This window comes from Sinocyclocheilus anshuiensis, unplaced genomic scaffold (genome assembly GCF_001515605.1).
Source record: "Sinocyclocheilus anshuiensis isolate Anshui unplaced genomic scaffold, SAMN03320099.WGS_v1.1 scaffold1154, whole genome shotgun sequence".
Taxonomy (NCBI): domain Eukaryota; kingdom Metazoa; phylum Chordata; class Actinopteri; order Cypriniformes; family Cyprinidae; genus Sinocyclocheilus; species Sinocyclocheilus anshuiensis.
Window position 1 is genome coordinate 3,277,185 of NW_015542345.1, and position 12,213 is coordinate 3,289,397.

At 36.9% G+C, this 12,213-nt stretch overlaps 3 protein-coding genes across 4 annotated transcripts in view; 2 read left to right on the forward strand and 1 right to left on the reverse strand.

Annotated features, from left to right (window-relative positions):
• The first annotated feature begins 1,527 nt into the window (after window positions 1-1,527).
• On the forward strand, window positions 1,528-6,112 carry LOC107691351 (something about silencing protein 10-like). The gene is made up of 16 exons (XM_016489915.1): window positions 1,528-1,689; window positions 2,017-2,104; window positions 2,178-2,234; window positions 2,324-2,380; window positions 2,512-2,632; window positions 2,804-2,872; window positions 3,273-3,394; window positions 3,491-3,643; window positions 3,736-3,807; window positions 3,952-3,992; window positions 4,940-5,036; window positions 5,124-5,240; window positions 5,325-5,458; window positions 5,534-5,588; window positions 5,712-5,819; window positions 5,917-6,112. The coding sequence occupies exons 1-16, from the start codon at window positions 1,673-1,675 to the stop codon at window positions 6,004-6,006; spliced, it is 1,398 nt and encodes a 465-aa protein (XP_016345401.1). The 5' UTR covers window positions 1,528-1,672; the 3' UTR covers window positions 6,007-6,112.
• A 120-nt stretch (window positions 6,113-6,232) lies between these two features.
• Window positions 6,233-8,182, reverse strand: LOC107691385 (phosphopantothenate--cysteine ligase-like; the record flags this gene model as incomplete). The annotated part of the gene is made up of 3 exons (XM_016489954.1): window positions 6,233-6,939; window positions 7,473-7,576; window positions 7,669-8,182. Coding segments are annotated over 3 exons (942 nt in total), but the record flags the coding sequence as incomplete, so codon positions are not given.
• Window positions 8,183-9,986: 1,804 nt separating this feature from the next.
• LOC107691352 (forkhead box protein J3) overlaps window positions 9,987-12,213 on the forward strand; it is a 136,001-nt gene continuing 133,774 nt past the window's right edge. For both annotated transcript variants that reach the window (XM_016489916.1, XM_016489918.1), the window contains exon 1: window positions 9,987-10,209. The gene's annotated coding sequence lies outside the window, so the exon portion shown is untranslated. The remainder of the gene's footprint in view (window positions 10,210-12,213) is intronic.

Below are 12,213 nucleotides of genomic sequence, written 5' to 3' on the forward strand. Positions count from 1 at the left end.
GGGGGTTCAAGGAGGGAAAATAATAAATAAATAAAAATAAATAAAAAACATAAAAAAAAATATATATAAAAATAAAGGGTACAAAATCTTACCAGTCTTAAAAGGAAAGAGACTCATACGTAGGATTCGGGCTGGGCAGAGGTGTATGGTCATGGCTTGTTTTGGCAGTTTCTACCATCATATCTTCAATTTCTTCTTCATCACATGCCTCTGCGAGAGCATTTAAGTTGTAGTCATGCTCAACTAGCCTGGTATCTGCTTGGTTGGTGTTTGCCATCGTTTACATTTAAGTAAAAGGAGAAAACTTGTGTAGTTAGTGCAACAAGTGCACAAGTTGAAACAAACTTGAAAATAACGTAACTTCTGGTTGGTTTTTCATGTCAGAGATAACAATTTTAGCACGTTTCAAGTTATTTTCCTCAGAGCCTGCATAAACGCGACCGCTCACTCCGCCATCCGCCATATTCCAAAATGGCGGAAGGCGGCGAAGCGGCTCTTTTCAACTGTAAGTACCTCAGGGAAAAACGTTGTTCATTGTGGTTAAATTGCACTTGTTTAACATGATCTAAGAGATGTGGCATCCGTCTATTGCACCAGCTAGCATGTGGAAAACTGGAGACCCAGCCAGCTGCGCAAAACCTGCCCCCTATATTATATTGTATATTATTTATTTATTATGTTTATATTATTGATTATGTTATTTATGTATATATTGTATCTATCTATAATATTTATTTACACCAATAAAAATAAAAAAAACTACGTGTATTTACAACCACACACACACATATATATATATATATATATATATATATACACGCATACGCATTTATAAATTCAATATATATATTATTTCATTACCTACTAAGCAGTATGCGATTTCGGACGCACCCATATAGTATATTGAGCTCTCAGATAAGGAAATAACGCGACGTATGTTCTGAAACAAAGAAATTGCTTGTTGAGACTTTAATTTTGACAGTAGAGGAAGTACTCACTCACTCACTGTTAGTTTACTTCCCGATCTAAACGCATGAGGGGATAGTTTTATTTTCAGCACCTTAAAATAACTAATTTGTAGGAGAGAATATAAAAAATTAAAAAATTAAAAAAAGGGGAGGGGAGTAAGTCATTTTGATCCACACTCCATACCAGTTGGTGGCGGTAATACACCATAAGTTGGCTTGTCACCATGCATATGAAAATAAGATAATAATATTAAAATAAGTATTTGAAAAATATAAACAAATTCACTTTGGAAAATATACTTGGAACAGCACTAAGGAAAACATATGTACAGTTAATTTCATATCTGAAAGAGACGGGTATCCTAGAACGAATATGAAGATCATAGAATAGTAGGGCAACCCCCCCTTTATTTTATTATTATTCCTGTTATTTTTCTCAGCCAGACTTTTGTTCCACACTCCAGTCCAGCAGGTGGCGGTAAAGCACCTATTAGCTGGTTTGCCAACCGCCAAAAACCGCTTAAGAAGAAGAAGATTGCCAACCGCCAAAAACACTTAAGAAGAAGAAGAAGAAGAAGAACGCATGAGGGAAATCCACGCGGAAAGTTGCTGGCCTGTTTTCACCCATTTGTGTTTTGGTTTATGAGCCGTATAACTGCTCGAATACTTAAATTATATAGTAATTTTTGTAAATCGTTGACAGCATGGTCCGAGCAAGAAGGTAGGTAACGTTAACGTTAGTCTACTTGATTTTGGAATTCATTGCTGGTTTTGTGCGGTATCACAACGTTAGAATATTTTGATAACGGAGAGCAGATATATCAGTTTATGAAAAATACTTTTTTTTTTTTTTAAATCGATGATTAAATCAACCAATTTATTGTATTTTGCATGGTTGCAAAACAAATTTGTACAAAAAGACACGAGATAGCTATGTAGGTAGACGTCTGCACTACATTGTCAGTGCAAATATATTTAATTAAGTTCTTTGTGATTTTACCATTGAAGTGTTACTTATTAAAATATTACATTTTCCCCAAATTCAAAGGATAGTAAAAAAGCCTAGAGCAAAGAAGCAGCAAGAATATGACAGTGATGATCCTGAAGCTTATGGAGATGAAGCCATTCCAGATAAGGTAATTTTTGGATAAAACTTGGTTTGTATTATTGTGATTATCTGATTGTAAACAACTTTGTTTTTCTCATCAGAAAGCGTCAAAGTATGTGGAGGATAAAATAGATGAGTTCCACAATGAAAAAATATCAGTGAGTTATGTTTTCCTCTTGTTCTTTAAGCATGAACTGCCACAATAATATCCTATTACATAATATTCCAATTCTGGCTTTCTCTATAGAAACTTTTGGCTCAAGGGATTCAAGAAGACAGCGATCAAGAGGATGAAGATAAAGTGGTAAGCAAATAAAACAACTTTTAAAACAATTTTTTTTTAACTTTTAACATGGGGCTTTTTTTTACTTATGGTAGTAGTTTGACCATTTCCGCTTTGCTTGGTGATCAGCAATAATAGTTTTTTCTTTCTAGGAGGAGATCATGCCCCTGGCACTTTCTGATTCAGATGATGATGAGGAAGTGCAGGAAGAGGATAATGAAAAAGAGGAAGAGACAGACATGGAGAGTGACTTGGAAGGAAAGCAAGATGATGGTAATATGCTTTAAAGATTAGCCAAATATAACACTGTTTATGCATGTTTTTTTGTATTACAGTGTTATTAAAGAAACATTTATGAGAATATTCAAGTATTTTCTTCCACTTTAAAAACGCTCAAAAATGTTTGAGGTATTGTCTCTGACACTTCCATTTCCGTTCTTCCAGATCTCCCAAATGACATGGCTTGGGGAACTAAAAAGAAGATTTTCTATGATTCTGATTATATCACTAAAAGTAAGGATTTCTTAATTTTACCTAAATGTGACGTGACATGTGGCCAAGTATGGCTCTGCATTTATCCCATCCTAAATGCACACACACACTGTGAACACACACCCGGAGCAGTGGGCAGCCATTTTTTCGCTGCGGCGCCCGGGGAGCAGTTGGGGGTTTGGTGCCTTGCTCAAGGGCACCTCAGTCGTGGTACTGAAGGTGGGAGAGAGCGCTGTACATTCACTCCCCCCACCTACAATCCCTGCCGGTACGAGACTCGAACCCGCAACCTTTGGGTTACGAGTCCGACCTACTAACCATTAGGCCACGACTTCCCCCTAAACATGTGTAAGATATTTTACACATTCATATGTGTAAAATACATACATATTCCAGCATGTTTGATTTTTGTATTTTGCAGAGGGCAAATCTATTGAAGACATAGAGGCAGAAGACAAAGAAGAGGAAGAGGAGGCCAAAAAAATTCAAACGAGATTGGCAGCCAACCTACGTGAGGAAGACTATGATCTAAACCTTCTTGAGGTACTGAATTTACTTCGTTTTCTAAAGCTATGAGTAGAGTTTAGGTGTTTGCGTCATATTACCCAAAGTCCTTGTACCCTTCCTGTGGACTTTTAGGAATTTGCAGCAGCGGCTGAAGCAGAGAAGGAGGTTGGAAAAGATGAAAGGATTGTAAAGGATTTGAAGACCATGTCACTGAAGGAAAAGCTCAAACTGCTAAAGAAAGAATCACCAGAGTTGTTGGAACTTATTCAGGACTTCAAAGCAAAGGTAGAGATTTGCTGCAATGACATTTATGCTGCTTTTTGCATTCCCTTAATGCTGTTTTATTGATAAATATTGAGTGTTTATTGCATACTCAGCTTACAGAATTGAGGGATGAAGTTCAGCCCCTTGTGGAAATGGTCAAAGATGGACGGATTCCTCCTGGAAAGGCTAGTCTACCTGATTATAGCTCTTAATGCATGTTTTTAGACTGTTATTCAATTTTTATGTAATTATACTTTAAAATGAAGTCTAATGTTTTTTTGTTGTTGCTGTCATTTTATAACTTTTTTTGTATCCTTTTCATCCTCTAGGGTGCAAAATACCTCATTGCCAAACAGCAGCTTTATCTTAAGTAAGCCTTACCTACCACATTTTATATACTCTAATTCTGTGATTGCAGTATTTATATTACATAGTAGTTACAGTCATAGCTCAAACATACCAATAAAAAGTTTGAAGAAAAACCTTTATTTAGCAAGGATGCATTAAATTGATAAAAAAAAAAAAGAGTTCATACTTTTACATTGTTAAAAAATAATTCTTTTTCAAATAAATGCTGTTCCTGAAAAAAAAAACGATCAGGGTTCCACAAAAATATTAAGCAGCACAACTGTTTTCATCATTGATCATTGTCAGAAATGTTTCTTGAGCAGCAAGTTAACACATTAAATTGATTTCTAACGGATCATGTGACTTTAAAGAGTAATGGCTGCTGAAAATTCAGCTTTGGCATCACAGGAATATATTGCATTTTAAAATGTATTAAAAAAAGTAAAATTTTTGTCATGCATTAAGCTGAAAGACTATATAATTGTTCTTATTACTTTTGTTTTTGTTATTATTTTTATTATATGTATGGTTTTTTTTATATTTGTACATTTATTTATTTATTTAGTTATTTATTTATTTATTTATATAATTTTCCAAACAAAACTGTGATATAATTGTTTTGAAATTATATATATGACTGAATTGTGAAATTGAAATGTTTCCTCTTGCCATGAATATAGCCACTGCTGCTGACATGGCGTTAAATCATAAATAAATAAAATAGAAAAAAGTAATTTTAAATTGTAATAGCATTTTACAATATTACTAGTTTTACTGTATCGATTGTATTGATCAAATAAACGAGTATGAGGCTTTTTTTAAACATTTAAAAATGTACATACTTTAAACTTTTGAACAGTAGTGCATTTGTTTTTCACTATAAACATTCCTTGACTTGAACTGAATAGTTACATAAATTGTGAAATATTCCCTATTGTCACTTCACTATGAATTTTCCCTTTTTTCCAGCTATTGCACAAACATTAGTTTTTATTTGGTTCTAAAAGCGAAACGAATTCCAGCACATAATCATCCTGTGATTGAGAGATTGCTGACCTACAGAAATGTAAGTACAAACAAATTTACCCTTTTTTCACAGGTAGTCATTTAAAAAATCGTAATCTTTCAAAACTTGATCTCATCACGTTCACAGCTGATAAATGAACTAGGAGCAGTAGATGCTAGACTGGCTCCTCAACTGCGTCAACTTCTCTCTGGAGAACAGCTAAACAGAACTTTAAAGAAATCAGCAAGCAGCAAACATATAAAAGTAATTACTAGTAATTCCATTTTCATTTATGGAAGTTATAGCATTGGCTCCATTTTCGCTAAGTCTGACATGTCTTTATTTTAGGTTTCAGAAAAGGCTAGGCTGGAAGAAGCAGAGGAGTCAGAATTCGATGAGGAAGCAAATCTGCGCTTTTATAACGCCATGGCGGAGAGACAGAAACTCAAGAGGAAGAAGAATGAAATGCAGAACGAGGACAGGTGAGTCCACTTACAACATTCAGTTTGTCATAAATAATGCTTCAGAAAACTTACTGTCACTGATTGCGTTTCAAGTTTGGTGGAGGAGGAAAAGATGGAGGGAAATGCTAAAAGACGGATCACCTATCAGGTGAGGTGTTGTGGTTAAAGTATGCATGCTCCAGCATACCCACTTTTCAAAAAAACTTAAGCACCATTTTAAACAATGTTAGGGACAATGTTATCAGAATCTCATCATATGTTTTGTGAAAAGATGTCCAAGAACAAAGGGCTCACACCCAAGAGGAAGAAGATTGATCGGAATCCCAGAGTCAAACACAGAGAGAAGTTCAGACGTGCCCAGGTTCGTCGGAAGGGTCAGGTAAGTGTCAGGATTAATTTCTTTAATTCACTTTTGTTTGTGAAATATAAGGTATCACTACCCAAAATGGACTCTGACCTCAGATTATTTGTGTCAGGTTCGTGAGGTGCGGCGTGAGGAGACGAGATACAGTGGAGAATGGTCTGGTATTCGTGCCGGAGTTAAGAGAAGCGTCAAACTCAAGTGATAAATCTGCAGATGATACTCATCCAAGCTTGAATGTGATATTAAAATTGACTTTTCTGGTGTTTCTGTATCACAGATATTAACAGATGGATTTGACATGTTTAATTCAACTGCTCAAACAGCAAATGAAATAAAATCAAGTTCTGATCACAGTAAAATGCAAAATCATTTTTGGTGATGCATGTGCCGAAAGATTGTTTTTTATACATTAAACATACATCCTATATTATTTAAAATTTACTTTAAATCAGCTGTTAAAGCGTGTGATTTGTTGCAGATGGACTCAAAGTTTTAAAAATACTAAGCAAAGGCAAGATTAGGATAATAATTACTGAAGCATATATTTTCTTGTTTTCAAACTGATTAAAGGCCAAAGAAAGTAGATAAAATAAAATGTATGCTGATCTCATTGTATAGAGGAAATCAATATTAAGGAACTTAGTAGTTTTTTTCTGAACTTACAGATGTAATTTTTTGAACGACAAGTCAGTTTTCCAGGATCTGTTTCTCTATTCAGATTTGAACCATAGTTATTACAATACAACAAAAACTAATCCCAGATCTGACTTGAGCCTACAGTAGACATGCTACAAAATCGCAGCAAGTTTTTTCATACTTGTCGAGACATAAATTCACTGTGTGCTTCAGTCAGATTACTGACGATCCTGTCCTCAATCTCTACCTCTTTCTGCACTTCCTCATCTGTGAGGACCAGCTCTTGTTGCGTGTCCTTGGTGACAACAACCACATAACCACGGCGTGTGTCGAGAACATTCGCAACCACTGTCTGGTGGTTGTATGTTTCTAAGGCACGCCATGCTCGCTCCAAAAGGATGGAGGGGTCCGTTTCCAACTTGAAAGAGATGACAAATGCCTTAGGTGCCCAGTCCTTCACCAATGGGGACAGCATCTTGGGAACCATCTTCATACTTATCTAAATAACATCAAACAAGCAGATGAATTACTTTTTATCTGAGGTTTGGAGCCTAGGTTAACTGCATGTAGCGTAGCACAGGGGTTTTTAAACTGGGATCCGTGGACCCTCAGGGGAGTGCTAGGGGGTCCATGGAAAAGATGCAATAAAAAAATTTAATACATTAAATTGTGAACTACTTTAATAAAATCGATTCATATAAATAAATCAATAATAAAAACGTAATAAATTACTCAATTACGTAATCATAAAAAAATCAAGTAAATACACTGAAAAATTAATAATACATCAAACAGCTCGGTACTAAAATGACTAGAAAAACCTTACTGTTACATAATAAACACAAATTCATAATGTTAATTTTTCACATAAATTGCATCTTTATTAATGAAAATATATAGCTGCTTTTTAAATTTTTAAATGGGGTCCCTTGCATGAGGATGATCATATTTGAAGGGGTCTACGGAAATCTAAAAGACTGTAAACCCCTGGGATAGCAGACTGAATTTATATTTGTATTTATTATACAACATCTGAAGTGGCCCATTAGAAGACTGAATTTTGTGTTCTGGCATTTCATATGCTGGGATGTAGAAATCAGAAACAGCAGCAGCCAAATAAAACATGGCCTTGGACCCTAGGAGGGAAAAACATAAATGAATAGTAGTAACTAGAAATTCCACTACAAATGTATTCAGCCTCAAATAATCATAAAGTGGGTTTGCTCACCTATGGAGCTTAATGCTTGAGCTGCTGCCTTGAGTAGATGGAGGTACTCTGACAAGGTGTTGAATTCCACCGGCAGCAGTAATCCTGCGGCTTTCACCGCCTGATAGCGCTTTAGAACCTTTGCAATGTTTGGAAGTGCATTCTGATCCACCAGGATCTGACCAGCGTCCTCCTTACCAGTCACTAGTTGTAAGCTATCCAGTAAATTGACCCCTGTGTACAGACGAGTGTATGGGTAGAGAGAACGATGCCTGTGCAGAAAGATCACTGCATAGCCTGAGTCCAGAAAATACTTGGCAGAGGAGGCCCCTCGCCGACCACTGCTGAAGTTGTCCAGGAACCGTACTGTTCGGGATTCCAGAGGAACTTTGGTTCCTCCTGAGGTGATGACTACTCTGCGCCCGGCCGATCCATGATGTTCGGCAAACTCTGCCATGAGTTTCTTGACCTCCTCCACATGAGAGGGGACCGCAAACTCTTCAGACAGTCCTCCATCCACTGCCTTCGAGGCTGAGGGTCACAGTGGGCCATTATAAACCTAAAATAAATAGGGTTTAGTTAATAAAGTGTTATCACTATGCATGTGTTCATGAATGGCGATTTGTAATTAAAAATAAGCTACAGAAGATGATAGATTCTGACAGATTCCAGACCTTAAAATAATACGACTTTATATTCTGCATAATTGTCCCTGAGCAATATACTGTTGGTCAACTATGAAATTAAGGTCAGATGAATATTTGACCAAGTTCTTGCACTAATGTCAAATTAAGTGTGAGAAAGAGTACCATAATTATCATGACTTTCACTAGACAAAACGAATGTATTTTCACTTAACATGCGTAGTACACAAATATGCTCCCTCAAACAATACATTCTCGCTGTCAGTGTACGTTAAGCTTCTCTTATTATCGCGCAGATATGAATAAATAAACATAATAAGTTAAACAAATGTTTACCTGTTTGCTTTCTCACAAATAATACGCGCAAGAATATAATTCACCTGCGAAGGACCCTAATAAACTTGGACCTAGTGTGTGACAGATCAACATGAGCAGTTCCTACAACTTATTATGGTTGAGCGTGCGCATGCGCAGCTTTCAGAGGGCTACCACTGTGGAAATTCCAAAATAAAGGTTTTCAGATGACTCTCCAAACATGGACCACAGTGGTATGATAGACAAAAGAAAGTACACAAGAAAACAGAGATAAAAGAAGAAGAGCATAATACGTATTTTATTAAATATTTTTAATTTACTGTGGTCAATAAACGGTGTAATTATCCATCCAACATATAAAATACATTTCTAATGCAGACTTTGAAGGAAGAACTAACTGCAAAATATTTGTATAACATGTAATCCACGTACGGTTCACAGGGGGCAGCATTGTGTAAGCAATACGAAATGAGAATCATTTTACTTAAAAGCTGCAAATCTTTTTGCAAACATTTAGGACTGGGGTTATAAAAATTTCGCATTATAAATGTGATATTTACACATCCTACAAATAAATGCTCTTTATTTTAAGAACTAAAATAAGATAAAAAGGCCTAAAATAAGACCACAAAAGTAAAACAAATGAGGAATATTTTTCTTCCTCCAGACAAACGGCTCACAGCGGGGAAACGTCTTTATTGAAATTATTATTATTATTATTTTAAACCTTCATTATTTTATTAGTAAATAATTTTGGGGTGCTGTCCACATCTTTTTATTAGGAAAAATAATATTAGTAGGCCTGTATAGATATCATTACCCATTTGCCAAAGGCTTTGTGAACTGCACTGTTATTAGCCGCAATAACGTTTCTTATTAATCAGTTAGGCATTTAATATTTAAAATACTGATTATTATTAAAAATACCGAAGATACCTGACAAAATTATCCACTGTAGTAATTCAACATCCAAGAATTGACGGATTTAAAACCAAATAAAGTCTAATAACCGCATAAAACTATCTTCATTTTATTATTAAATAAAAAAAAAAATGTTGGGAATTATCTACACCTAAATATCTAATTTCTATTCGGACATACTGCTACTCTTTCGACAAAGGCTTTATGATCTGTGCTGTATTAGCAATAATAAAGTTTCTTTTGAATCAACTAGTACATTTCATATTCTATATTTTTTTTATTGTATGGTATTTTTGTGATTAGGGTAAATGTGAAAAGCCTAATAATTCTCGTGATATTCTTGTACACTAAAGGCACTACTTTCCGGCTGCAAAGCCTGTCGCAGCTTGGTACTGTGGGCCGTTCTCCGGCTAATGTCCAAAAGTAGTTCCGGATTTTTGATCCGCGCAGTCCCCGGATGTTAGCTATTCAGAGAGAAAGACGAACGAGCGCGAGAGAGAGGCGGAGAAGCTAGGAGACGCCACGGACAAACCGGTAAAGGGATTGCGGGTCTCAAACCCACGATAAACACGGAGCGCTGAGGCTCGTTTCGAGGAGACGGCTGTGATCGAAAAAAGGAAGGGGAGGGGACAGCTAACTTTGACAGACCTGCACTGGCCTCCAGCAGCGGACGCAAGCCCGGGTGAGTGCGGCTGAACGTTACGAGCTCGCGACATGGAGCTCGCGAAGTTGAAGTCAGGGCCCGCGAAAAATGGACGACTTTAACTGTTAGTTGTGTGCTGCTGAAGTTCTGAGCAGAGCAGGAGGACAGACATTCAGGCCTCAAGTGGTATGCCGCTGCCGCCGTCGGTCGGGGGCAAGTGGGGACTCTGCAAGCTACTCTGTCACAGCAGAACAAGTTTAGTTAGCAAGCTGCTAGCCGCCAATACGGTTTTTGTCAGACAGGTAGCGAGAGTGAGCTGCAAATTAGCCGCCAGCTTTACTTTAGCTCGCCTGCTATTTGTGCGCGTATCTGACAGGCGTCTGACTTGAAATATTTGTGACTGAATCTCGGTCAGTAAGCCGAGCTGGAAGCCAGCTCTTCGACCGGGAACTGCCAAACGACCAACTTTTGGTGCTGTGAACTAACAGTAGTTGGAGGTGGAGGCCGTATCTATTAATATTTTGGAAACAGACGCGCGGCAGCTGCGTGTCATTTTAAATACGAATCCTGGCCAACTTGTGGGGCCATCAATATGCATACGAGCTAGGTTTTTGTGCGAACAGAGATTTAAGATTGTTAATGAAGCGTTATTGAAACCTTTAGTTTGACTTTATGAAGTTGTGCGTGAGTTATTACCTTTCTGTCAGCATATGCGACAGGTGATAAGACACACCTCTTAAGTCTCTACAGTTCTGATCTTGCATGTAACTCGTGTGGCTTATTTGCTAGATTTTATACACATCATATGTAGACTGTCATATCTAGTCAATGCAAGACTAGTCCCCCGTCTAGTCAGCTGCTGGATTGTTACCCGCTGCCTGTCAGGTATTTGGATTTTCCCCTTTAGTTACTGCAAGAACAGACCTTTACTGTCATGTTGTGCGCTGGGTTGAATTTGAATTCTTGTTGTTTATATCGCGATGCCTAACGTTTATAATTTATATGGAGCCACCATAATTTGACATTAAGGCAAGACACCACAAGTGAATATAGTTACAAAAAGATGTCACTTTACTTCCCCATTTGATTAATCACAGAACAATATGACAATTGTTTGAATTCCAGGTTTTTTTTTTTGTTCGAAATGGTATGTTTAAATATGCAAATGAGGCGTTATATAATTAAATATGCACTGATTTGCAGAAAAATCCATGTTCAGAATTCTTGTTTTATATTTTTGCCATATAAGACTTAAAAGTAACAGAGGGTATATATGCTATATGCAGTCAGGTAAGTGATATATGAACTAGCCACTCTGTAAAGAATATAAATTAGGGGTTGGCGATATGAGCTAAAATTCATATCATGATATTTTACACTGTCCAGGCGATATCGATATTATATTGTGATGTGAGAAAAAAAATTACACGCAAAATATTTTAACCTTATATGACTAGAAAAAGTGAGGGATTGGACAAAGACCTGAAAAGTCTTTTTTTATTGTGCCATTGTTTTTCTCAAAAAGTGCAAACGCGTGCAACATGAGGTAGGCCTGTATGAATTAAAGGGGTCATATGATGCTGCTAAAAAGAACATTATTTTGCGTATTTGGTGTAATGAAATGTGTTTATGCGGTTTAAAGTTAAAAAAACACATTTTCCACATACTGTACATTATTGTTTCTCCTCTATGCCCCGCCTTTTTGAAACGCGTCGATTTTTACAAAGCTCATCGGTCTGAAAAAGCGAGGTGTGCTGTGATTGGCTAGCTATCCAATGCGTTGTGATTGGCCGAATACCTCAAGCGTGAGACGGAAATGTTACGCCCCTCACATACTGTTGATGCCGTGTCCCGGCCGGAGCGAAGAGGCAAAAACATAAAACCCATTACAAACGAGGCAATTGTTGCATCCAGCGGGGACATAATTACTGATTATAATGACTTATACTGTCTTTTTACGCGTTGCGTTGTATTGCATCGCGCCGCGTAAACAAAACACTGTCTGCATTTGTGATCAGAGAAATGACAAACAGCAAGTGCTAC